The sequence below is a fragment of the Lolium rigidum genome, chromosome 1 (genome assembly GCF_022539505.1).
Source record: "Lolium rigidum isolate FL_2022 chromosome 1, APGP_CSIRO_Lrig_0.1, whole genome shotgun sequence".
NCBI classification, from domain to species: domain Eukaryota; kingdom Viridiplantae; phylum Streptophyta; class Magnoliopsida; order Poales; family Poaceae; genus Lolium; species Lolium rigidum.
In genome coordinates this window covers 25,440,438-25,466,716 of record NC_061508.1, presented here as the reverse complement: position 1 = coordinate 25,466,716, position 26,279 = coordinate 25,440,438, and the positions used below count along the sequence as shown (strand labels likewise).

Genomic DNA, 26,279 nt, shown 5'->3' with positions numbered 1-26,279 from the left:
TAAAGTATGGTACGGTGTCAATAGCCCACATTAATTTCAAACACATTCAACATGTTAAAGATGACACCCTTGCATTTGCGAGGGCCACATTGCTAGTTGTGCTAACAACGATACGACCCACATAACCCCATCCCTTGAAAAGCATCACCTCAATTTTCCATAACTTTTGGAAGCACATCACCTCGATGATACAACACTTTAATCCATCTGACCCCTGGACGACCATCAAATCAGACTGGAGGAGGCCCATGAACTGCTTGTCGTGTCCGAAAGAGGAGGAAAGAAAGTGAAGCCAAGCTAACATGCAATTTTCACTTGCCAGTCAATGGTTAAACCACCCCACCAATGGGCGCACGAGTGTCGCCACTAAGGAAAATGTACTAACCAACGGAACTCCTGTGATTAGGTATATTTTTAGTGGTGAGTACTAGAAGTACCTCTTATGACGTTCTCATACATTTTATACCTCTTACAAGTAGATAAACCTGCTGCACGAAAATGGAAGGAACAATGTCCCAACAAAACCAAGTATACCGTACAACAGTTCCTAATAATAATGTGAGCAATAGATTGCGTACGACTAACATTTTCGTAATACAAGTGTATAAAGTAGGAAGAGGAGAAAACAATAAATACCGGCACATTTATGATGTATCTGCAACAAAATCTTGTGTCACAATCCGTACGGCAATTGGAATCCTCACCAAGTGGGTACTTCCATCGGACCACGTCAGGCTACCAAAAGTGTACGCACCTTGCACTCTCTGCTTCGTCTTGAGAATGACGCTAAATGTCGCACTTTTGCTACTCCCACCTTCGGTGAAAGTGATCACGGATGGCTCCACCGACATGGTTACCCCTTCGGGAGCATCAACAACCGCTTGGTAAGTTGCTTCCGTTGGGCCAACGTTTGTGACAGTGCGCATGACTGTGACACTGTCCTTGAGGTCTGGTACGGCGATCGACGGGAGGTTTAGATTTAATTGGTAGGATTCGCAGTCACCAAGCAATCCCATAGTGCAGTTGAAGAACTTATTGTACTCTCTCGCATCCACATCATAAACCAAGCCAGGGTCGATGGCCCTGTCAGGGTTGATGTGGCCACCACCAAAGTCAAAGGGGTCAGCTTGTTTTCGTGGGATCCCGGTAGAGTCTAGGGTTCTACCGGGTCTAGGACGGAGGTTGTAAGGGTGGAAGTGAGGGCGGAGAAGCTGGAGGGCTCGGCGCCGGCGGCTGGGCGCCGTCGCGGAGGAAGGAGGCGGCGGCTAGGGTTGGGTGCGGCTGGGCGCAGGGTCTCTCCGTCTCCTTCGAGAGACGAGACAGTATGATACTGAATATTTGTCTGATTAATCTCGAAGGGATACAAGTGTTTATATAGGAGGATGACCTCCTCTAAACCCTAATTTACTTGGGCTAAGCCCCTAATTTACTTGGGCTAAACCCATAACTAGCCACTAGTGGGCTTCCTGCGTGTATAGGTCAAACCGACCATAACATCTCTCCCCGCCTTTTCAAACAGCTCGTCCTCGAGCTGAACTTCTGGAAACTGCTGGCGGAGATCTTCAAGCTTCTCCCAAGTCGCCTCGTCCTCGGGCAGGCCTGTCCAATGCACCAAGACGTGCCAAACACCACGGCGCTGCTGGGCCTTCAACACGCGAGCCACACTCGCCGGGGCAGGCTCGAGACGCCCATCCGAAGTAGGTGGAAGAGCTGGTGGTGCAGAAGGAGGGTCGCCCCGGTAGGCCTTCAGGAGACAGACGTTGAAGACGTCGTGGAGGCGCGAACCCGTAGGCAACTCAAGGCGGTAGGCGAGCTTGCCGATGCGCTCCAGCACACGGAAAGGACCGGCGTAACGAGGGCCCAACTTGCGCCGGGAGCGCGGGTCCAAGGACTGGGTCGTCCGGTGAAGAAGGCGGAGCCAGACCCAGTCGCCCACCGCAAACTCCGCCTCGCGATGATGTGCATCATAGTACCTCCTAGCCAGCTGCTGAGCCTGAAGCAGTCGCTGGCGCGCCTCAGCCAGTATCTCGTCGCGGGTACGCAGCAGGTCATCCGCCGTCTCAGTACGGGCAGTGCCAGACGCATAGGGAAGCATCGTCGGTGGTGGCCTCCCGTAAACCACCTCAAAGGGAGTAGTGTGCAGCGCGGAGTGGTAGGACGTGTTGTAGCAGTACTCGGCCCACGCCAGCCAGTCCACCCAAGCTCGTGGACGATCCCCGGTGATGCAGCGCAGGTACATGGCGATGATCTTGTTGACGACCTCGGACCGGCCGTCCGTCTGAGGATGAAACGCCGTGCTCATGCGGAGCTTCACGCCCGCCAACCCAAAGAGGTCCCTCCAGACGTGACCCGTGAACACAGGATCACGATCACTGACGATAGAGGACGGAAACCCGTGGAGGCGAACGATGCCGTCGAAGAAGGCGCGTGCCACGGACGCCGCCGTATAGGGATGGCCGAGGGCGATGAAGTGCGCGTACTTGGAGAAACGGTCGACCACCGTGAGGATGACGGACTTGCCGCCAACCTTCGGCGGTCCCTCGATGAAGTCCATGGAGATGTCCGCCCACACTGGGACGGCACGTCCGGCGGTTGCGAGTAAGCCCGCCGGACGGAGCGTCTCCGTCTTGTTCCGCCGGCATGTGACACACGCCCGCACCCGAGTCTCGCACCAGGACGCCATCCCCCGGAATGTAAAAATCAGCGCGGAGACGGTGCGAGGTCTTCCGGACGCCCTCGTGACTGCGAGAATGCGCCAAGGACAAGGCCCGGTGGCGCAGGTCTCCATGATCCGGCACGAAGATGCGGCGCCCATGGAGGAGTAGTCCCTCGTCCATGCGCCATGGCGCGGCCAGCTCGCCGTCGGCCAGGCGCTGGCGCAGCTGCTGCGCATCCGCGGCCTCGGCAGTAGCGCGGCGAACCTCGTCAATGAAGGCGAAGGATGGCCCGGAGTGGATGCAGAGGGCCGCACCAACCGTGGGCGCGTCCACGGCGTCGTCGATGTTGCGGCGGGACAGGGCGTCGGCGACTGTGTTGAGGCGGCCGGGGCGGTACTCGACGGTGAAGTCGAAGCCGAAGAGCTTGCTGATCCACTGATGCTGCGGCACTGTGGAGAGGCGCTGATCCAGCAAGAACTTCAGGCTGTAGTGGTCCGTGCGCACACGGAACGTCCGGCCCCAAAGATACGCCCGCCAGTGGCGCACCGCCTGGACAAGCCCGATCAGCTCGCGCTCATATGCGGCGAGCTTGTGGTGGCGTACGGCGAAGGGGCGGCTGAAGAAAGCGAGTGGCCCCTCGCCCTGGTGAAGGACGGCGCCGAAGCCGATGCCGGAGGCGTCGCAGTCCACCACAAACGGCTCATCGAAGTCCGGCATCTGAAGAACGGGGCCCGTCGTGAGTGCCCGCTGCAGGGCGGCGAAGGCCATGGCCGCCTCCTCGTCCCAGGAGAAAGCGTCGCGGCGAAGCAAGCGCGTGAGAGGCGCGGCGATGAGGCCGAAGTCCTGGATGTACCGCCGGTAGTATCCCGCGAGGCCCAAAAATCCGCGAAGAGCTCGCGGCGACTGGGGCGTTGGCCAGGCAGCGACGGCGGCGACTTTGTCCGCATCCATCGCGACACCGTCGGCGGAAATGACGTGGCCCAAGTACGCGACGGAGGTCGTGCCAAACGAGCACTTCGAGCGCTTGAGATGAAGACGATGCGCTCGAAGCTCGTTGAAGATGATGGCCACGTGCCGCAAGTGCTCCGCCCAGGATGCGCTGTAGATCAAAATATCATCAAAGAAAACAAGCACAAAGCGGCGTAAGTAGGGGCTGAGCACGTCGTTCATCAGGGCCTGGAAGGTCGCCGGCGCGTTGGAGAGGCCGAACGGCATCACCAAAAACTCGTAGTGGCCATGGTGAGTGCGGAACGCCGTCTTGGCAATGTCGTCCGGGTGCATGCGCACCTGATGATAGCCCGAGCGCAAGTCGAGCTTGGTGAAGAAGCGCGCGCCATGCAGCTCGTCCAGGAGCTCATCCACGACGGGGATGGGAAACTTGTCCTTGGACGTGACGGTGTTGAGGGCGCGGAAGTCGATGCAGAAGCGCCACGTGTCGTCGGCCTTGCGCACAAGGAGCACGGGGGCGCAGAACGGCGACGTCGAAATCCGAATGATGCCCTGTGCTAGCATGACTGCCACCTGGCGCTCGAGCTCGTCCTTCTGCAGCTGGGGGTACCGGTACGGCCGCACAGCGACGGGCGCCGTGTTCGGCGGCAGGTGTATGCGGTGGTCACGGGGCCGCGAGGGAGGGAGGCCTCGCGGCTCATCGAAGAGGTCGCCGTGCTGCTGAAGTAAGTCGGCCAGGAGCGGATGCGCCTCGTCAAGCGCGGCGGCCATCAGGTGTAGATGCGGGGATGCGCCAGTGCTGCCCAAGCCCGTCCAGTGAACACGGCGGCCGCCCTCGCGCCAGAAGATGAGGGACAGCACGTCGAGGTCCCACATGATGGGGCCTAAGGTGCTCAGGAAGTCGAGGCCGAGGATGAAGTCGTAGCAGCCCAAGTCGATGCCGACGCGGTCGATGGAGAACGGCTCGTCGCCTACGAGCACGGGAACCTGTCGCGCCACGCCCTGGCACGTAAGACGGTCCCCGTTGGCGACGGTGACGCTGTACTTCTCCGATCCCGCCGAGCCGGAGAGCGAGGCGGCGCATGGCGGTGTTGGACAGGAAGTTGTGCGTCGAGCCCGTGTCCACCAGCGCAGTGAGACGCTCCCCATTGACCGTCACCGGAAGCAGCATCGTCTTGGCCGTCTTGATGCCCGCCATAGCATGAAGAGAGACGACGAAGGCGGACGCGTCGACCGGCGCGTAGGTCGTGACACCGGCCTCAGTGATGGTGGCGGCCGCGAGCTCGGCGGTGAGGGCCTCCGCGTCGGCGTCGTCGACCGGTCTCCGAGTAGAAGAGGCGGGCGCACGTGTGGCCCGGCGCGTACTTCTCGTCGCAGTTGAAGCACAACCCCTGGCGGCGCCGCTCGAGCTGCTCCGCAGCCGTCAGCCGCTTGAAGGGGCGAGTCGGCGCAGGAGGGCCCGCGGGCGCAGCGGCCGGCGCGGGGCGCGGCGGGGCGGTGGGCGTCGGGGCGGGTCGGAGCGCGGGACGAGCGCTGCCACGTTGCGCGTAGACCTGTCGCATGGCGATGGCGCGCTGCTCGTAGGCCCGTGCGTAGTACATGGCCGTCCGCAGGTCCGCGAGCTCGCGCATCTCGACGTCGACGCGTATGTAGTCGGGGAGGCCGCCGACGAAGAGATCGGCGCGCTGCCGCGCCGAGACGCCCGGGGCATGGCACGCGAGCGCTGACAGCGGTCGGCGAAGTCTCGGACCGTGGTGGTGAAGGCGGGCGTCCCGGCTCGGCGAGGCGGCTTCCACGTAGGGTCGGCCCAAACCGGCGGAGGCACGGGTCGCGGAAGCGCTCCCGGGACGGCATCCGCCCTCGTCCCGCTCGAGGGCGTAGTACCAAGTCCGCGCGGCGCCCGTAGGTGATAGGAGGCGATCCACGTGCGGTCGGCGCCGAGCGTCCGCTGCCCCCAAAAAGCTGCTCACACCGGTTCAGCCGGTTTAGGGGATCGGTGGCGCCGTCGTAGGTGGCGAACTCCGGCTTGGTGAAGCGGGGCGGCTGCTGTGCCAGAGGCGGGACCTCGGGGCGCCCTCCGGCGGCCCGGGTTGAAGGACGTGCTCGCGGCGAAGGGGGCCGCAAACCCGCCGGGACCGCCAAAGGGGTGGGCGGGCTGCTGAACCGTCGTCCGCACCGCGGCTCGAGTGTAGATGGGCGACGCGTCGATCCATGTGGGAATTGGCGAGGGCGATGGCGGCCACCACGCGGGGCGACCGTTGCTGGCGGCGGAGGCGGGCGGTGGGGGCGGCGGCGGAACAGCGGCCTGTAGGGGCGGTGGCGGAACGGCGGCCGGTGGAGGCGGCGGGTGCTGGCCGGCCTTGATCTCCGCGAGCTCGAAACGGATGGCGCGGAGACTGTCGGCGAGGTCCGCCAAAGTAGCGGGCAGGAGGTCGAGGCCCGTGGGGGCGGCGGCGGCCTGGTCTCCGTTGGCGGCGGCGGCTCCCTGCAGCGCGTGGGCGCCTATCATGGCGGCGGCGGTGGCGGTGGTGGTGTTGGTGGCGGCGGCGGACGTGGCGGCGATGGGGTCGACGGGGGGGCTGTTGGAGCCCATGAGACCTAGGCAATCTGATACCAAAGTGGTAGAGTCTAGGGTTCTACCGGGTCTAGGACGGAGGTTGTAAGGGTGGAAGTGAGGGCGGAGAGGCTGGAGGGCTCGGCGCCGGCGGCTGGGCGCCGTCGCGGAGGAAGGAGGCGGCGGCTAGGGTTGGGTGCGGCTGGGCGCAGGGGGTCTTCCGTCTCCAGGGAGACGAGACAGTATGATACTGAATATTTGTCTGATTAATCTCGAAGGGATACAAGTGTTTATATAGGAGGACGACCTCCTCTAAACCCTAATTTACTTGGGCTAAACCCCTAATTTACTTGGGCTAAACCCATGACTAGCCACTAGTGGGCTTCCTGCGTGTATAGGTCAAACCGACCATAACAGATCCCCTCAGCTCGGATTAGCATGCCGAAAAGATCGGTCACAGAAGCTGTGGCCGATGCAAAGAAATGACCGTGTTAATCAGGTAATGCAATTTAGATGATTTCAAGGCAATTATGTAAATGCCCGGTGTATACCTGTGGTGACTATAGCAGACTTGATCATGGCAGGTGACCAGTCGCTGTGAACGGCCTTGAGCAGCGCAGTGACAGCTTTTTTTTTTTTTTTTTTTTTGAGATTTCCTGGTCTTAGTACATCTTGTAGTATCTGAACTCACGCACTACACACTCCTCACACACACACGCCACCACACACACACACACGCCACCCGTGCGCAAGCTAGACCTAACCAGATCTATACTAAGACTTGAGCCTCCGCGAGCCTAGATCTTCTGGGAAATCCCTGCGGTGGTGGGCACACCACAATACCACTCTCGAACCGCGGTGGAAATTGGCTCCGTAGCTTGAACTGGGGCAGACTGATTTAATGGGCTCAGTCTACTGTCTATATAGGACAGCCCCTATAGCCCTCCACAAATTGGCTACTGTTCAGTGAACAGTACCACGGACAATGTTCCTGTGAACAGTGCCGCGTGTAGGTGAGGTCCCCCGATAAACGCTCCCAGCGAGAGTCGAAACCGGGCGGGGCGGGCGGCCACTGCCGCACCGAGCCAACGCGCCACAGGCGCGTCCTCGCAGCGCAGTGACAGCTGAGACATGAGGACATGCCATGGATGTTCCGGAGAATAACACATAGGAGCCACCCACCGCCGCCAAGATGCTGACTCCTGGTGCAGCTACATCAGGCTGTTAAAAACATGCATAGAGACACAAATCTTCATTATTCAAACATTCCGGTCCGGGGGCCATATGTCTCTCGAAATAAGAAATAGGCACCTCGCTCCAACGTATACTGCATATAAGTTTTGACCAAAGTCGAAATTCTTTGAATCATTACCAATAACTTTATCATGAAATATCATCCATAGCGTAAGCTGATAAAGCTTTGATTTGCGTCAAAATTCATTCTTATATGAGAACTAGTTAAAATGCCCGTGCGTTGCTACGGGTGACGGGCCACTCAAATCTTTAAAACTACTTTGCTAAACATGTAATTTGAGGCATAGTTTTTATGATTCCACCTTATTCATAATCTTTTGTGATACCACTTCGTTCATACCGCAGAAATGTCTTTCATATACATATGATGCGCCAAAGCTCTTGTTATGTTGTTAGGGCGCTTCACCTTAGTCATCAAGAAAATTCCACCTGATTATCTCCACAACTGTCTCGATGTGTTGACTGAAAACATCTAAAATGCCCCTACATTTTTTTGTAGCTACAATATTAAAACAATACAAATAAGTACAAAGATGCGATCAAAATGACATTAAACTTAATTAACACAACCCAAATTGTTAGTTTTGCGATCTATATACCTGACTTTGCCTACATCGACTACTCCCTTGATAGCAGTGCCATTGTTGATCAACGATCAATTCCGAACGCTTGATGGGATAATGTCTTATCCACTTTCTCGCAGAAGAACAATATGTTTCCTTCACCTACTAATACTATGCAAGACCCTGGTAATGATACATGCATCTTCCAAGAAATATCTAACATTCACCAAAGTTGAAAGGGCATTGAAACAAGCATACTATTGATAGTGTGGAGAAAATGAGCATGATTAAATAATACACTTCTTACTGTGTGCATCAAATAGACATTATTAATATAAAAATATTTCCAGTGAGAAAGTGAAAAAATAAACACTGCAAGGCGGACTAAGATAGAAGAATCAACTTTGTAAGCTATAAACTGAAATCACGCCCATAGATGATGAATGCAAGAAATTATAAATGATAAGATGATGTGACAGAGCAAAATATAACAGAAGAATCCTTGTCTTCTACTTTTTTAAATACTTCATGTGATATATTACATGAAATGAATAGGAGGATAGTGAAAACGTATATATCATGAAAATGATCTCTACTGAGTGTAATATGTAGCATTGCAGTGACCGAACCCTTAAACATTTCAAATAGGCTAGCTACAGAAGTGCGTCTATTTAAAACCAGGACCCATCTCTCTCATATGATAATTTACCATGTCTTCCATTGCCGCATAAAAACATGTAAATGACCCCAAAGTTAAAATAACCGTGTTCCATGATTTTTGAGTCGCCGAGTCAAGTCAAGTCGACGAGGCTGCGGCTCGTGGCTTGCCGACTTGAGTCAACGACTCAACTTATAGTCGCCCTAAGTCGCCTGCTACAGTGGACGCCAAGTTGGCCTTTTACCCTTTTTTCACGGGGTTAGTTGGCTTGTTATCTATTGCAGCAGCCCAGCAACCACTCCCAGCCTCACCCCCCTGATAAATCCTAGGACAAATCCTCACCTCCTCAGCCGTGCGCCGCAGCGAGCCTCTCAGCAGCCTCCGCGAGCTCTCCCAGCAACCACTCCCAGCAACCGCCGGCCTCCACGAGCCTCCGCTAGGAGAAATCCTCACCTCCTCACTTGAGAAAAGCCGTGCGCCGCCGCGACTCTCTCCCAGCAACCACTCCCAGCAACCGTCAGCCAGGCCCAGCAACCACTCCCAGCCTCCGCGAGGAGCGGCGGCAGCGGCTCGAGCCTCTCCTCTCTGCTCTGCCCTTTCTCACCCTTTACATCTCTCTCTCTCTCTCTCTCTCTCTCTCTCTCTCTCTCTCTCTCTCTCTCTCAAATCCTGAGGCATCAAGTCGCTGAAATCTTGAGGCATCAAGTCGTTGTATAGTCGCAGGAAATCACCGTTGAGCCAGTGACGTGGCGTGACTTGCTCCGTGCGCAACTTGCTCCGTGAGTCAAGTCGCTAGTGCGGCTCATCCATGCCAGAACTAATCAGCGTTAGTCGGCGACTCAAAAATCATGTCGTGTTCATCTGAAAATAATGTATGTTCACTCCGTCAAAAAGGAAAACATTTTTATTTTTATGATTTAAGTTCATGCTAAATAATCCACAAGGAACATACACAAATGCATGTAGAAATTGAGTAGGTAAATAATCCATCATTGTAGTGTTACTGTTCAAGCATAAAACTTATCGCTTTCTTAAACTAAACTTGCATAGACGATCGTGAAACTACAATTGTAATATGTCAGACTCATAATCAAGGAAAAATAATAATAGTCTAACATTCGAAAACATAGGCACAAAGATAAGCAGTAATGATAGCCTTGTAATCAAATGAATCAGCAAATTATTGCGCTAGCAGAGAACTTAGAGACAAGGCATACACAAAGAAGCCCAGTTAATAAAATGACAGCTTCACAGACAAAGTTTGTTAGAAAGAATAGAGCACATCATGCTTGCCAGTAACATAAAGCTAAATACTATTCATGGTTCCCTGCATTGTAACTGATTGCTATGGGAAGATATTAAAAGGAAAAAAAATACTAACCGTTTGTATGATTTCCATGTTCCGAAAATAATGTAAGAACTAAGGCCCCGTAGCCTTCTATTTGAGTATTATGCCTGGTAATTGCTACATTATCTAGAAATACTTATTTTTATATTTTTTTATAAAGCTATATTTATGATAAATTAAGGTTTAAAAGAAAAATGTCATGTATTTTCTGACATGGCTAGAAGTTGTACTATACAAGAGGATTCATGTAGTACCATTTTGCAAGTAAAACACATAAGGTGAGTAAAAAATTAACCATGGCTCATAGAAAGCATTACTGGTTTAAGAATTTTGTCAGTATTACATTTTTTGAGTCTAGCCTTTATGATATTGCATGGTCATCTGAAATTAAATATCCACATTTGGAATAGTGTATGCAACAGCTCAAGGGAATTGTCATCTAACCAAACATTCAGAAGCAGCATTGTACCCTAAGCTACAACATGAGATGTGTGATGTTCATGGGGCAATGCTCAAAGGTCCGCACAACCTGGATGCACATAAGATGACCTTTCCACACGCCGCCCATTGAATTGGAAATTTTCTTTTTAAAAGGTAAAATATAAATAAGTAGATGCAACATTAGCCATGTCATGTAAAATACTGTTTGCCAGCATTATTCACATAATGGATCCTAATAACTTTACAGATTTGACCAAATGGGTAAATAAATTGGAAAACCTGATTGGTTGTTTCATAAAACAAAAATATGCAGCCTAAAATACGCAATATACGGTGTTGTCAGATAGCAGCAAAACCTCCAACATAAAACGATAAACCGGGTCGCTGGGAAACGGGAAAAAGGAGATGAATAACAAAAGTTGAATGAATCAAAGTAACATCCCAGCATGGATAGCTCCAGACCAGTGTGCCTCCAACCTCACTCCCGCACACGGATCTGCCAAATCACGCTGGAGACAAGGGGGAGAACACGTGCACCTCAGGTTGGAGCGAGATACCAAGCAGCCTTGAGCAGGATGGGATTTGCATGAACTAACCTGAACCGGCATCGCGGGCCAAAGTCAATCTTCGATCCACCCCTATCCAAACATGCGGAAGAAGACGGGCCAGGTTGCTCTGGATTCATCGACGGTTGCTCTGGATTCATGGACCCCAGGGTCCCCATATTCAATCCACGCCTGATCCAAACTTTATGTACTTATGTTTCAGCAAGGATAAGAAACAAGTCAAAGCTTTTAACTTAAGAAAATATTCCACTTGTATGTAGTTATCAGAGAAGGATAAAATCAGTGAATAGCATGTCACACCAAGCATTAGTTCGGATTGTGAAAGTCCAAACCATAATCAGTCATTCACGGGCATCATTTTAGCAAACAAATATGTAATTAATTTTCATAGAAAATAAGGATGAGAAACAATTACTATGCTCCTTCAAGTAAGTCCATAGGTACAACTAGCAAACAGTGGCGCGGCGGCACGCCGCGCCCATTAGGTGATTGCGACCCATGCAAGGAATGAGCCGATCGGTACCGGTGGGCAGTATTGTTGGGACTTTGGAGGATTTTTTTCGATAAATGGAATATATTGATAAATGAAATATATTAATATCGAAGGATATCAATTACACCCAGCCTCTGAAACAACGCAATGTCTTAAAACATTACGGATGCACACAGCTAAAAAAAGAAAATAAATTACGGAATAACAGTCCCGCTACAGCATCACAGCCCTAACAGTAATACAACCACCACCAAGACAACACCTGAAAATCAAACTCTTCAAAAGCGACGCCTCCTAGAAAGGAACAGTGCACCAGCGTCACCGTCGCCCGATCAAAGATCTTAGATTTTCATCCTGAAAATAGTCTTCGCTCTCAAAGCAATGCCTTCAACAAGGACATTGTCAGACACAACCAGTTAAGGTCAGACCTTAGGTTTTCACTATGAAAGATAAGACTCCAAACTTCACATGTGTTGTTGCCCCCACTTTCTTACCACTGATGTGAAGTCCGGAATACCAAGCAAGCCCCTCAAGAGCGCAAAGACTTGAACCTCCATTAGCTAGTCCTCCAAGCCGACCTTCATGATATTCTCTTCTTCTGACTTCACCATGGATCAGCTGTCACTTGGTGTCAACACAGAAAAGAGCTTCGCGCCGCTCCCTCTAGACCAAACGGTCGGAATAAAAGCATGAGTGCGCACGACCGAATACCACCAATCCAGCAAACTCCAGGCAATAAAAGCATTGTTACACTTGCCGGCGGCGCCTTCCAGAACTCAACATGCCGGCTAGATCGCGAGTCCAGACCTTCGGTAGGTCTTCCTCTTCACCCAAGAGAGGCCCTAGGACCGCCGCTTTTATTCAGGTCGGACCCCCACGCTGGCGACCATCCCGGGCTGGCCATAGTTGCCACCGGAGACACCAAGAAGATCGGTGTAATCCGGAGACACCGCACACATCTAGGCACCACCGCAGTCGAACTCCAGCCCTCCACCGCCAGCCGCCGATAAGCGAGGAGAAGGGGACCTAGGGTTTCCCCCTGCAGCCCGTCCCCACCCCTCCCTCCGCCCCCGGCAGGTCACACCACCACCTCCCAGCCGTCCTCAGCGTCGCAGAGTTAGCCTGGGGAAGACTCCATGCCATCGATGGAGAAGAAGGAGAGCCTGCTAGACCCAAGAGGCCAGCGCCGCCACCTGCCTTCGCCGTCAGCCGCAGAAGCTTCACCAATGGCCGCATCCCCGCAGCGCCTTCGCGTGGAAGAAGAGGCCGGACGCCGCCCCCGATCCGCGACAGAGGATGCCGAGGAAAGCCGCCGCCACGCCACACAGGGGCTTTGCCCGGGGACGTCCTGGCGGCGGCGGCGGGAGAGGAGGCCGAGGAGGGGAGTGCCGAGTGATGAGGGAACGAAGGGGTCGGCAATATGTAGTCAATGACGATGGTGCGGTTTGGGCATGGTGTTGGCAAGATCGGAGGCGCTTCCCAGCAAGTTGAAAGCTTTTTGTGTGCTAAACCACTTGTCTGTTCTATTTTTGCCAGTGGGTCGACACCCTCGAGCCTAGGTGAGAAGGGAAGGGTCCCTCCTCCGGCAGCAGCACGGCGAGGTGGTCTTCAGCCGGTTCTTCATCCTTTTGGCACTGATGCTTCTCCTCTTCGCTTGGCCCATGTCCCTTCTGTCCGTGGCAGTTCTTCGTGGCTTGTTCAAGATGGTTTTCCGATGGCACGGCTTCATGGAATTCGGTTCTGAATGCCAGTGCGCAGTCTTCACCACAGCAGAGGTTGGGCAGTCTACGGACGCAGGTTAATTCTTGCCATTGTCCAAACCTTATCCTGCCATTGTCCAAACCTGCACTGGATGTGCAGGGGCGCTCCAGGGCTTGCTGCTGTTGCTTCGGCCCTGCTTGCGGCGCCCGGTGCTTATAGTTCCTATAGGGTTTTGCTTTTCTTTTAAACTTGTTCAAGTGCGTGTAAGTAATACCGTTGTATCCTAGCTGGTTGAGGACTTTATTAATTTAAAGTCGGGCTTTTTGGGCCTTTTATCTAAAAGATATCATTATTCCTACCAAACATAACAGCAGCTTAACATGCAAGTACTCGGTGGGAATTACCTAGCGTAAATTGCCCAAAGACGACCCAATCTGAAAATATATATCATCTCCCATATACTGCCAATATCTGTCAAGCAGCCTTGTGCCATCTGTGACACCGCGCAACAAAGAAAAATCATAAACGAATGACTAAGCTGAAAAAAAAACCATTAGAACCACTCAGCTGTCATCGCCAACTAATAAAAAGTCGTTGACCACCGTCAATTTGAATTTGTGTACCAAACTGCAAGACCCTAATCTTAGTATAGGTTTGTCTCTCCAAGTTCAAAAAAATGCTCATTATTGTTGCATTAAGTACCATTAGTAGCAATGCTGAAACTCAGCTCCTCACTAATTCACAGAACTTCTTTGTTAGTTATGGTGAGATAAACCTTGATATTGAGAGCAATTGTTAGAGAGTGAGATTGGATTTGTACTGTACTACTAATGCAGAAAGAGGCATGTAAGACGTAGACTGCATTAGGAAGCCTACTGGGAAATCAACATCTGAAAATGAAACCAAGCAGATTAACTTAAAAACTGATATGCACTGTTGAGTTTTTTTACTGTAGGTATACATTGTCCAATTTATTTAAAATCGTCCTCTCAGTTCTTATGCCACCAGTAGATGCAAACTTCAGGTTACACAAATGAATGATATTTTCCAATTGATAACTCTATTTATATAGAGCTACTTATAAATTATCTACTCATTGGTTCTGCATGCAAACAACAACTTGTCTGTAAGTAATTTTTGTTGTTCTGAATACAGAAGATTAGACACTGCAGAAAGTAAATGTAAGGAAAAGGAAACAGAGCATCATAATTGAGGAACTTGTAAGAAAAATAACCTATCTTGGTAACAAATCAATCAACAGTTCGAGTACACTTTTGTTGTGAATATAGAAGAGCAGACAGACCATACAAAACAATATGTAAGAAAAAGAGAACATAAAGGAGTTTCTAAGAAGAAGAAATACCCTAACATCACAACAAATGAATCAGCAGTTCGAGTACATGATAGCAGGTATGTTCAGACAACAGATAAACGGTGGGGAAGAACCCCATCGTTGCAACAAATGAATCAGAAGTTCAAATACATGACAACGAAGAAGTTCACAGAACGGATAAACCGTGGATATATAAGCTTGTCCAACAAGGGGAAAGTACACAAAATAGGTAGATGTAGTTAGACTATTCTTGCCTGCAATAGGAGTTAGCACAGCGAAGCTCTATAAGAGGAACCAACACCCAGCTGCTTATTGTGTAAGATTCATGGAGTCTCCATAGAAGAACCCCATTAGCCTTGAATATTTTCATGCACCTGTAAAATCTTGGTTGAATGTTTTTGAATCTAAAGTCATTCGTGTAGCACCAGACATTTGAAGCCAGTGATGTAGTAACTTCAAGGTTCAAAAAAGCGCTAGGCGCTAAGCGAGCGGTGAGGCACTGCTTAGAGGAACTGTTGTTTAAGCGAGCTTAAGCGCCGCTTAAGCGCTCAGGCTAAAATCGTACGAACATGAAACAACATGAAACAGGAAGTCAAGATGGTCACATATAACCCTATAATATGCTGTAAATTTGTATCCTAAACATGTAATGCTACATTTCTGAGGAATACGAGAATAAATACCTTGGTTAGCCTCGGTTTTGCTCCAATTTTATTATACACACAAGCAGCTAAGCAAACAATGTAACAAACACAAACAAGCAGCTAAGCAAACAATGTAACAAACACAAACAAGCAGCTAAGCAGTAGAGGAGTAGCAAGCAGCTAAGCCAGACCTAATCACCATCAATGCATCGAGCAAGGAGCAGAGCAACACAGGCAACACACCAACACTCGCATAGAGGAGATTCTAGCACAAAACACGACCAGATTCCCTGTCTCGCTTAATCGAGTGCTTAGGCCAAAAGCGAAGCGGAAGGCAACCGCTCAGCGCTTAAGCGCGCTTAAGCGTACCTAGGCGTACGCTTTTTTGAACCATGAGTAACTTCCATATGGAAAGGGACAACCGACGTAACTTAATGGTACCACGAACAAATCTGTAGCTTGGAAATCTGTCACAGGTATTTCCATCATGTCCAGGCAAACTGACATTCCAAGAATGAAATATCACATTTCTTTATCTATAGCTCATTGAGAGTGACGCTTGGTCTTATCAATGGAAAACTCTAGGTTTTAGTATGCCTAAGGTGTATAAAGATTTCACTGCACTCAGTTATCCATACGAATTATCCATTATGGAAATCATGCAGTGAACTTATAACACATTTTTCTGTTGGTGAATCTCAAATCCTCCTCATCTTGCATGCCTTTATCCTGTATCTAAACCTACAATACAGTTGAAGAGGTAAAGTAATTACAATTAGCAGTGTGTCCCATGTAATCACAAAAAGAATTGCTTAAAATTCATAAGAAGTTAAGCGCCTGCCTGGCTGAGTGTTCTTTTTTTCTCGCACAGCATTTCCTATGTTTTTGAAGACAAATGTATAAGAGATAGAGCATCACTTCTTGAAGTCCCTTTATATTCTTTGTCAAGCTTACTGCATTGAGACCTTCAATTTGATATTCCACCTGAGATGATGTCAATTGTATTTTGTAAGAAGAAGAAACAAAAAAAATTTGAATATACTGAAATAGGAAGTTTTGTGATCTGACCAAGGACATAAGGCATCACATATACTGAAAGGAGTAGAAATGCAAAGTATCTACATTTTTTCCTGTAGTTTTCTCAATTCACTGTATGATAAAAATAGGAAACACAAAAACAATGGTAGGATGCAAGCAGGCAAGGCGGCACTTTTTACAGAATAAAAAATTTGGAGAGTCAAAGATACCTAAGTTAGTTCTCCAAATCGTTCAGAAGTTAATACATGTGTTTTTTCTAATTAAACTGATTTTTCTATCTCTATCTATTCTCTGCAACTTCCATTTAAAGTGAAATCAGTTGTTTTATAGAACAGATGACATCTAAACCTTTGGATGCTCATAGGATTAGAACATGCCACCATTCGTTGAATCTGAAACATGGTTGCACAACATGGGAGGAATACTCTATTATCAAAAAATTCAAAATAGAACAACTGATTGTGTCCATGAGTGATCATATTTAACTACGTGCGTAAGACTAAGATGCACTGTTTTTTAAATAAATTATATATTATGAGGCGCACCTTTTGAGTCGCTTTGTGCTCCTTGTCCGTCAGAGTACGAACACAAGAGCCACATGTCGACCAAATGATCAAGCAGCACATCTACCGGAAACTGGGGCTCTCAGAAATAATCAGAGGCATCTGAAGCAGTATAAATTCAAAGCACCATAGAACTATTAACTAATGAAACTATTGTAACTTGTCCATATGTTATATCAACATTCATATATGTGATAATTTGGAACACCCAAGTAAAATGAGAGCACCAATTGTCCATAAAATGTGTTTTTGGTATATGAATTCATACACACTTGAAGCTAGATTACGCAAATACGTGGGGATGGCTTTACCTTTCAGACTTCAGAAGCCGGGGAGCAAGCTCTTTTATTTTCTTCGTTACTGCAGCAAACACGCGAATAAAAAATCCCATGTCTCAAATATATGCACACATGTAAATACATAGTGCCAAAGCTTGTGCTTTTCACATATTTTGTCAAACAGCAACCTGGAAACAATAAAAAACTTGCAAATCATGAAATGCATTCCATCAAACAGGTTGTGGACAAACGGCCTGCTCAGCACTTACCAGCACGCAGTTGCTTGAACATATGCCCCTCCTATGCACTGTTGGCCGAAATCGCAAGCTCTTCCGGCCAGAGCAGTAGAGGGCACCGCGCCGTTGCGGCGTTGCCTAGACAGCCATCTTTTCCTTGGTGAGCTAGACGAACACTACGGAAAGATGCAAGGATAGAACAACAAAACAGAAAGAATAAGAACCGATACAAACCAAAAATCGAAAAAATCGGAGTGACCAATAAAAATATAGAAGAGCTCGAGTTGGTGCATCTTACCCGACTCCAGATTTGGGGCAACAACCCACCCATGTACTTGGAGTGCATCAGCTGGCGAGGCTTGAGCTGCATCTTGCCGCCTCATCTTGACGGTGCTGCTGTGTGGCAAGGACCACCTCCATCCTGCCGCTCCTCCCGACACCGGCGGTGCCTGCCGGCGCTCTTACACTCCAACTGCTCTGCCGGCACGCTCGCCCCCGCCTCCCTCCTCCTCCCGCTTTTGGTCCTTAACCAATCACCGTCGAGAAAAGGGGCTTGGACAGGGAAGAACTTAGCCAGGGGGGCAACGGCGGCCAGGGAGGGAGAGGAGGGCGTTGGCCTTGGGAAGGGGAAAAGATCAGGAGCACCGCCATTAGGGAGGCTACTCGCAGACGGGGGGAGGGGGAATCGCTCCCACCGGCGCTCGCCAGTTGCTCGCGTCGATGAGATGTCGACGACACAGACGCCATCTCAGCTGCAAGCGTGATGTTCGTTTCCTCAGGAAACACCGTTGTTGGCGTGCGGGCTTCCACAGCGGCGATGCCGTCCAGCCTTGGAAACTGGCCAACCGGCTCGCGGGGAACCCCGCCCCTCCGTCCTCGCCGGCTCCCCCGCGACACAGCTTGATGGTCGGGTTGTGTGCCTCCTTCTCTCGCCGGCCGGACGGGCCTCCCTCGTCGTGCCCGCTGCTGCCTGTGAAAGAGAGAGGAATGTGAGGCCCGCGCAAAAGGGAGAGGAGGTGAAGCAGGGAGAGGCTCGACGGCCGCACCTGCGGCAGCGCCCGAGAGCCGTGGCAGGAGCACGTAGGGCGTGCAAAGCAAGGCATGCGTGCCCCCTCCCACCGCCAGCCGCGCTTCCGCAGAGGCAGCGCCTGCCGGGTTCACCGGGAACTAATCGTTGCCGCCGGCGTTCATTGCAGACTACATCATGATGGGCTGAGAGGAGGGCCGGCGAAGATAGAGAGGGATTGCGATGTACGGGGATGTCCGGATGGACTCGGCGGCCGGCGGCCGGCGACCACATGGTGGTTGGATAGGAAAAATTTCCCGATACAATAATTAGCGCCAATATACCAAATTATCGTGAACGCCTAAGCGGTGGAGTCGCTCGATTCTTCGAGTCGGGTCGGCACAGAGCACCGCTTTGACTGATTGAACATGAACCGCCAGAGTTACCACATCGAAGCCCCCACCATGGGCCACCACCTTCTCAGCCTGGATAGAGCTATGGCCACACCAACAACTCACCAAAGCACAACACATCAGGAAGAAAGGACAAATTGCTACACAGGTGTTAACACCATATTAAAACAGAGCCTGCAACCAAAACGCTGCAAGTCCCCCAACTGTACACAGAAAAGAATGACCAGGAATCAAAATAACCAAAGCACAAACGTGTCAGCTCCAGGTTAATCCTAAGCAGCCTTCAAAATTCTTACAAAAAAGATGTTTGTTCCCAAATAGTATAGTAGTTATGTATCGATAGAACTAAAAGCTTCAGATTCAATCTTATGCAAGGAGGTGCTTTAGAATAAGTGTACCTAAAGTAAAAGAAGTGCTTTAGAATCTTGTAATGGAAGCAAACAAATATCATCCATGGTGATTTCTTTAGGTAGTCAATCACAATCTCATCAAAAAATTGGTAAGCAAAATACACACGCCGGTTCAATTGCATCTAAATATAGGTATTCATGATCGTATCTAACCTTTAGTCTTGTATTCAGTAGTCTATTAAACAAAATGACAACTACATGATCACCTATGAACTTCGGTCTGTTCCGTGCATATTTCTAAAACTTGAGTTTTTTTTTACAATATTAACCTGTTTGCTAAGTGATAAACACATCATGTAAAATTCAGTATTTTGTACTGGAAGGGGGGAACTTACTTATGATAGTCCCATAAAGATAATCAAAATATGTGAAACCAACTCGAAATTGCTCAAGATTTTCCCAATACTAATACTCCTTAACACTATCACTTGACTCCACGTAAGAAAATGCATGTGGTGTGCCGTCGATAGTAGCTAGCAGACCTGAAAGCCAAACCCAGCTCTCAACCAATCCAATAAATCAAGCTCACTCCTTTTATTCTGGTCCAAAAGCCCAACTCTGATCCAAAAGAGAACAATTTCCATGGAGAGGCATGAACAAGGAATGCACATCGTATAAATGCAAGGAAGTGCTCTAGAATAAGTGTCATAAAAGTAAAAGAAGTGCTTTAGAATCAGTGTTATGGAAGCAAACAAATATCATCCCAGGTAAGTTCAATTTGGCAATCACAATCTCATCTGAAAAATTTGACATGAAGTGATATAGAATTCGTAAGACTGCGAAATTAAAGTTCAAGTAAACTGAACTTTACTCCAGACAAAATGCGGCCAAGAGATAGTTGGACATCTACTTGAACAGATCACATGATGCCCCATTTACATACCTTATTATCAAATATGAAAATTCAGTTAGCAAGATTTAACTCTTTAACTGGCATACCATGAACCACAAGGCCTCAACTTTGAAACTGAAACCTTTAATTTTAATGTTTTTGGTAGGCCAAATATCCACCTTTAATGTGAATCTATGTTGGAGTACTGCTGAAGTTAGAATATTGTGTCTAGCATAGAAAAAAAAACTTTATCAGGCACTGTCAAGAGAATAAAGCACTCAAGAGAAGAAAGCACTCCATGCTCTTTTGGCCACAACAAAATCAAAATTCACAATAGGCCAACATCATTTGAAGATCACCTCTAACAAAGTCAAGCGGTGTCCATCTCTCTATCTCACACTTACGTTGAATGTGTTGCTTCAATATGCATCAGGGGCTAGACCGTGTGAAACCCTGCAGTAGTCCATCAGATAGCCAAGTATTACATCCTTTAAAGCACCAATCAACGATCAATTCTTATGAGATCTCATCCTCAGAATCATGTGGTTTGTTTACCTGGGTCAAGGAGAAGGTCCAGATCGAACTCGGGGACGGCGGAGGTAGTGAGACTCGGTGGCGACGAAAGGGAGACCTGGTCCCATCGGTACGGAGACCAAAGGTCTAGTGCGTTGCCGTTGTCGCCCTGAAGGCCTTGATGCCGCATCGGCCGATCCCGTCCTCGCCGACCTCTGCGACAAAGCTGGAGGAGGAGGTGATGCTGGAGCGTGGCATGACGAAGGAGGTCGATGGGGGCGGGGAGGCGGGTCCTTGAGCGTCGAGAGGATGCAGGCCTGGGTGAGCCTGGCCTCGCCAAACTGCGGCTGGTCGGGGCGATCTCCGGTCCTGGCCCAGGTCGAGAAGAGGCGGGGCAGGTAGAGGGGCGACGAGCGAGGTCCTGGCGAGCGGCGGCGGGCAAGGTCATGGCGAGCGACGGCGGACAAGTGGTAATCGACGTGGTCGAGCGGCGGCGGGCGAGGTTCTGGCGAGCGGCGGCGGGCGAGGTTCTGGGAAACAAAGGAGGCGAGGTAGTGGTGCTTTGGAAACGGATTTGTTGGGCTTGGCCGGCCCATCTGTGCGGTAGCGACGTGCGACCAAGGACGACGAAAGTTCGACGTATTGCTCCCTAGGCAGAATAAGGAACATATTCCTCCTTTTTAAGTAGTGTAGATGAGACAGTGCTTTACCTTGAGTATGGCGGGAAACGGTGTGTTGGGGCCTCTCGATGAGAAATGGGCGACCCTCGGCGCTAGCACCCCCTCCCCGACAACGCTCACGGTAGGCGACACCTTCACCACCGGATTCCTAGCATGGCCATGAGACAGACAGACATGAGGTTTTGCAGAAGAAGAAAATTGTAGCAGCCTAATTGTTTCGGACCGTTGATGAAAATTGTAGCTCTCACTCTGTGATATCCCAATAGGAAGTGATTCTGTGCGCGATCTCGAAATCCACCACCACGCAAGGCATAATGCCCTCGCACACTGCCAGGCCGGTGAGGCTGTTGGCAGCGTTCTGCGCGAAGATGAGGCCCTCCGCGCCAGCCTCCACCGTGAAGTTGATGGCGTCCCGAAGTCCTACCCGAGGTGGCGTCACGGGCGCCGCCCGCGGTGCGTAGCAAAGTACGACTTTACCGGTGACGTTCCTGGATGCCAGTGTCTGCGCGTCGCATCTGCAGGCGGCGCACATAGATCGTAATTACGCTGGAATAATGCAGGACTAGATCAAATATATCTAGACTATCTGGATGTTTATTTCATTACCTCCTGACATAAACAAGGGCCTTAAAGTCTCCGCTGATCACAGTTGCGTTGTAGTGAAGAGATTGCCCCTGCGTTTAAAACAAAGCAGGAAATAGCTCACTAGTGACTCCTCTTTTCGAACCGGAGTTTCCCCCAAGAAAGAGCCAACTTTCAACGTGCAATTTCATCGGAAAACATATGAATTAGAAAGACATGATTCTAAGGTGAACTAGTGCATAAATATTTTGTTGAACTATTCACCTCTGAAGTAACCGACCTTCATGCCAATGTTCTAGCTGATGTTCAGCGTTTTGTTACAGATGATATGAATAGGGGCTTTGTTGGCTCCTTTTGCAGCTGAAGAGGTGAGAAAGGCTGAATTTAGTATTGGAGATTTGAAGGCCCTTGACCTGATGGTTTGCACGGAGTTTTTTCGAAATTGTTTTTGGGATCAACATGTTAGGAGATGATTTGATAAAGGAAGTGCTGAGTGCAGTGAATAATATTTCTATACCGGATGGGTGGAATAATACAACAATTCTGACGATTCCAAAGGTGGACAATCTGGATAGGGTATAAATTATTTGAAGATGTTAGCCAATTGCTTGAAGTTTTGTTTGCCAGAGATTATAGGTGATCATCAAAGTGCATTTGTCACTGGTAGGTTGATAACACATAATACTTTATTGGCATATGAAAGTATACATGCACACGGCATATGACCGAGTGAAATGTTGGTACCTTGAGAAAATCATGTTGAAAATGGGTTCTGCAAGGAGGTGGGTGAACATTATCATGCCTTGCATTGTGTTTTTTCTGTAAAATACAGTGTTGGATTTGATTCGATGGAGGCAGACATTTTCACCTCATCGAGAGGTTTATGGCAGCGGGATCCCCTATCCCGTACATTTTCTTGCTGGTAGTGGAAGGACTATCTAGTATGTTAAGAGGTGTAGAATCAAGAGGAAAAATTGAAGGGGTGCGGGTGTGCCATGATGCACCTATGATTTCTCATTTTTTATTCACAGGTGACTATCTGATTCTTATGTACGATGATAGGTCAAATGAAGCTAAAAGAGATATGAGATAATTATTGTGCAAGCTCGGGTTAGAATATTAGTTAAGGAAAGTCCGGTATTTTTTCAGTACACATACTTTGGTTGAGAGTCGAGCTAAGGTATGCTCGATTTTAAATATCATGGCAGAGTCTTTGAATGATAAATATTTGGGTCTGTCTACAATGATAGGATTGGACAAAAGTGATTGTTTTCAACACTTGATTTATAGAGTAATTGCAAGGATTAGTGCATGGAAGGAGAAAATGCTTAGTATGTGAAGTAAAGAAGTTCTGATAAAGGCTATTGATCAAGCTATACCAGTTTTTGCTATGATGTTTTTCAAAATTCCAAAAAACATATGTAAAGGAATATGAGATCTACATTGAATTGGAAAGTGTGGTGGGAGTTAATTATTTATATCAAAGCAAAGTGGTGGAATGTGTTTTACAGATCTACATTGTCTTAACATGGCTATGCTAGCAAAAAAAAAGCATGAGGCTTATGAGTGAGCGTGGATTTCTATGTGAAAGGGTTTAGTGTGCAAAATATTATCCTCATCGCCAACTTCTAAGTGCAAAAATGAAGAGTGGTAGCTCTTAAAGCTGGAAAAGTATTTTGGCGGGTCTAGAACGTTTAAAAAAGGGTTGCATTTGGAGAGTAGGAGATGGTACCCAAATTAATATTTGGGACGACAATTGGATCCTATCAAGCTATAACTTGAAAATTATGATCCAGAAGGGCTCCATTATGCTTATAGTGTAAATGATTTGATAAACCCTACAGATGGTAATTGAGATGAAGAACTCATTAAGGAGTTATTTTGGCCGGTTGATGCTCATCGAACACTTCAGATTTCTCTAACTCCTGACAGGGAGGAATTTGTAGTACTTACCACCAGGTTTTCATTGTTCCCAAGTGTCATTAAAGTCGGAAAAGACCGGTCAATGGTGCTAGCAGCCACTGTCGTGACCCACGGCACAGCATTCGACACTGTAGAAGGCAGTGGGCCATCGTTTCCGCCGGAAAATACGACGGAGATGCCTCTCAACACAGCATGCAGCGTTCCGAAGATCTCATCGCCGGCACCGGCTCCTAGTGAAAGGGACAAGATGTCCACTCCATCTTCTATGGCATCATCGATGGCTGCAAGAATATCCGACACGGGGCAGCTCCCGCCCACCCAACACACCTTGTAGACGCCCAGTCTAGATCGTGGCGCCCCGCCTCGTGCCACTCCGGCGCCAAGGCCGCTCCCTTTGTAGCTCACGTTCCACACTTGCCCACCCGCAATCGTCGAGGCGACATGTGTGCCATGGCCACTGAGGTCCCTAGGTGACATGTAGTTCGCCTTGAGCACCTCATCACTGACGCCGCTGCTATACCACCGGGCGCCGATGATCTTCTTGTTGCAACTCGTGGCATCCCACGCCTGTCCTGCCTGGCATATGCCTTTCCACCGCGCCGGCACCGGGCTGTACCCGGAGTCGTCAAAGCTCAGGGATTCAGGCCATATACCTGCAGCAGCAGAAGTATGGAGTTCAGTTGATGATGATGTTCATCTCGGTCCTATTTGTGGGGCTACCTTTTCTTGTTTTGGATTTGTGAATGGCGATTTGTTAGTTATCTAGACGTGTGATTGCAAATTAACCTGAATCAATCACCCCGATGATGACATCTTCGCCGTAGTTTGCTTTTTGCAGAAGGCCCTGTTGTTGTGATTGTTGGACGTCATAGTCAAGGCCAAGGAAGTCCCAGCTCTGAGTTGTGTGCGCTTCGTGATAAGTGTTCGGCTTCACACTGAAAACTTCAGGGAATTCTGCACTTGTAACATGTTGATTAGCTTCAGCTGATCATGAAAATTTTGAGACGCTCTAAAATAGTTATAGGCTCTCCATTCTGTATGATTCAAGATTTTGTTTCAAATGAACTTACTGGAGGTACTATGCAAGGAAAATAGTAATAAAATTTTCCATAATATATGTAATTCATTAGAAGCATGAGCGCATTAAGGAAAATTTTAGATATTATAATTGTTGTCTAAGGATGGTAGTAAGCTTGCTATATTTGATAAATCTCACCACCTATAAATTCATTTATTTATTTACACACTAATCATTTCTTTCTGAAAGAATAACAGAACTAAAGTTAAGTATCGCTAGAGCAATTTCGATTTCTTATGGACCTGAAATACTAGTTCACATTATAGCTTGTTAATACCCAAGATTTATAAATTTGTACCCATATGAGATTTAAGTACGAAATCAAATTGATTGCTTTATACTCTATGGAAGTTTCATGTGTTCTTTGAAAACACACTAACCTAATATGAAAATCCATAGGCATGAACTGTATAAACGTATGTACTTTACAATGTACCACACATGTGTTTGTACCTGTAGTACATGTATTGTTTTATTTTGAGTCTTAGCAAGCATATGTGCGTAAAAATATTTATTTATACATGGGAGGTATATTGATTGTATCCTGATAAATTAATGAACATCAACGACTGTAGATATTGATAACGTATCCTTTATGCCTTTTCAACAAATCCCGCAAAACTTACCAAGTGAACCAAAGGAGCACTAAAATTTAATTGAACGTTACTTTTACTTTCTAAGAGGCTATTTCTTGGGGCATTTTAAACAAACGTGTACAGGCTGATGACATATATTAACGAATGGTTATTACTTGCAAGTGCCTCTGCTTGAGATTCAGTGAGCCTTGCCGCAAATCCAGAAAATCCGTGCTTATAACTGTAAACCACCGAGTTCAGGGCTTCATTCTTGCTGTTGAAAGTAAAAAAAAAAAAAAAAAAAAAAAAGAGGTGAGAGTTTCACTCATAAAACGGAAAAAGGGAAGCGATCCAGAGGTGCTTAGTTTACATGCATATGATTCAGACATGAACTGGTAGCTAGAAGTACCTCCCAAAGACAGATGTTAGTATGTCATGGTGCGACGCGGTAACCATTGACGGATCATCATGTTTCTTCTCCCCCATGTACACGATGTAGATCTGGAATTGGCGCAAAAACGTTTTCGGTAACCGACATCACCCCCAAAAGAGAAGCAAAAAACGTTTTCGGTAACCGACATCTTACCTCGCTCGACGTGTTTGCTGAAAGAGGCAGCAGTGTCACCAGAAGCAGAACACATGAGAAAGTTGTTCTCAAATCCATGTCTGGTTTCCAGAAGATTATTTACTTGTGTCGTATTGTGTCCTTTGTGTTATCTCGCGCGTTCATGTATATATATATGTAGCAGCCATGAAGAACCATAGGGGTGCAGTGCAAGAACAGTTGAGAAGACTAGATCATGTCCAGTAGAACACGCGACGCTTTGATCAGGTCCGCCCCGAACAGACAAGTATACCAAATTAACAGGATACACAAACAGTAGTATATTCAGGTTTCTGATGCAATGATCATTATCTACGTCCAATCATAACATAGTCTGACGAAAGCGGATGGAATTTCATAAAGTTTGGTGGACTTTTGACACACTGAA

At 48.5% G+C, this 26,279-nt stretch overlaps 1 protein-coding gene and 1 long non-coding RNA gene across 4 annotated transcripts; both read right to left on the bottom strand.

Moving 5' to 3' along the window:
• Window positions 1-644: 644 nt before the first annotated feature.
• Window positions 645-25,951, bottom strand: LOC124669757 (subtilisin-like protease SBT3.9). Of its 2 annotated transcripts, none has more exons than XM_047206309.1 (12): window positions 25,874-25,951; window positions 25,697-25,788; window positions 25,464-25,561; window positions 24,421-24,588; window positions 23,665-24,287; window positions 21,736-21,803; window positions 21,378-21,644; window positions 21,160-21,277; window positions 7,257-7,380; window positions 6,711-6,785; window positions 6,575-6,622; window positions 645-1,153 (listed from the first exon to the last, which is right to left on the bottom strand). In XM_047206309.1, exons 1-12 carry the CDS (start codon window positions 25,949-25,951, stop codon window positions 645-647), a joined length of 2,268 nt encoding a protein of 755 aa, XP_047062265.1. The 2 variants fall into 2 exon arrangements, with proteins under 2 accessions (XP_047062265.1, XP_047062269.1); XM_047206313.1 differs by having other exon boundaries at window positions 645-1,161; window positions 6,598-6,622.
• LOC124669775 lies at window positions 15,564-17,354 on the bottom strand. 2 transcript variants are annotated; one of them, XR_006992321.1, is made up of 4 exons: window positions 17,309-17,354; window positions 17,073-17,227; window positions 16,744-16,842; window positions 15,564-16,144 (listed from the first exon to the last, which is right to left on the bottom strand). It is a non-coding gene; the product is annotated as an uncharacterized LOC124669775 (long non-coding RNA). The 2 variants fall into 2 exon arrangements; XR_006992324.1 differs by having other exon boundaries at window positions 17,073-17,121; window positions 17,309-17,343.
• Window positions 25,952-26,279: the final 328 nt, after the last annotated feature.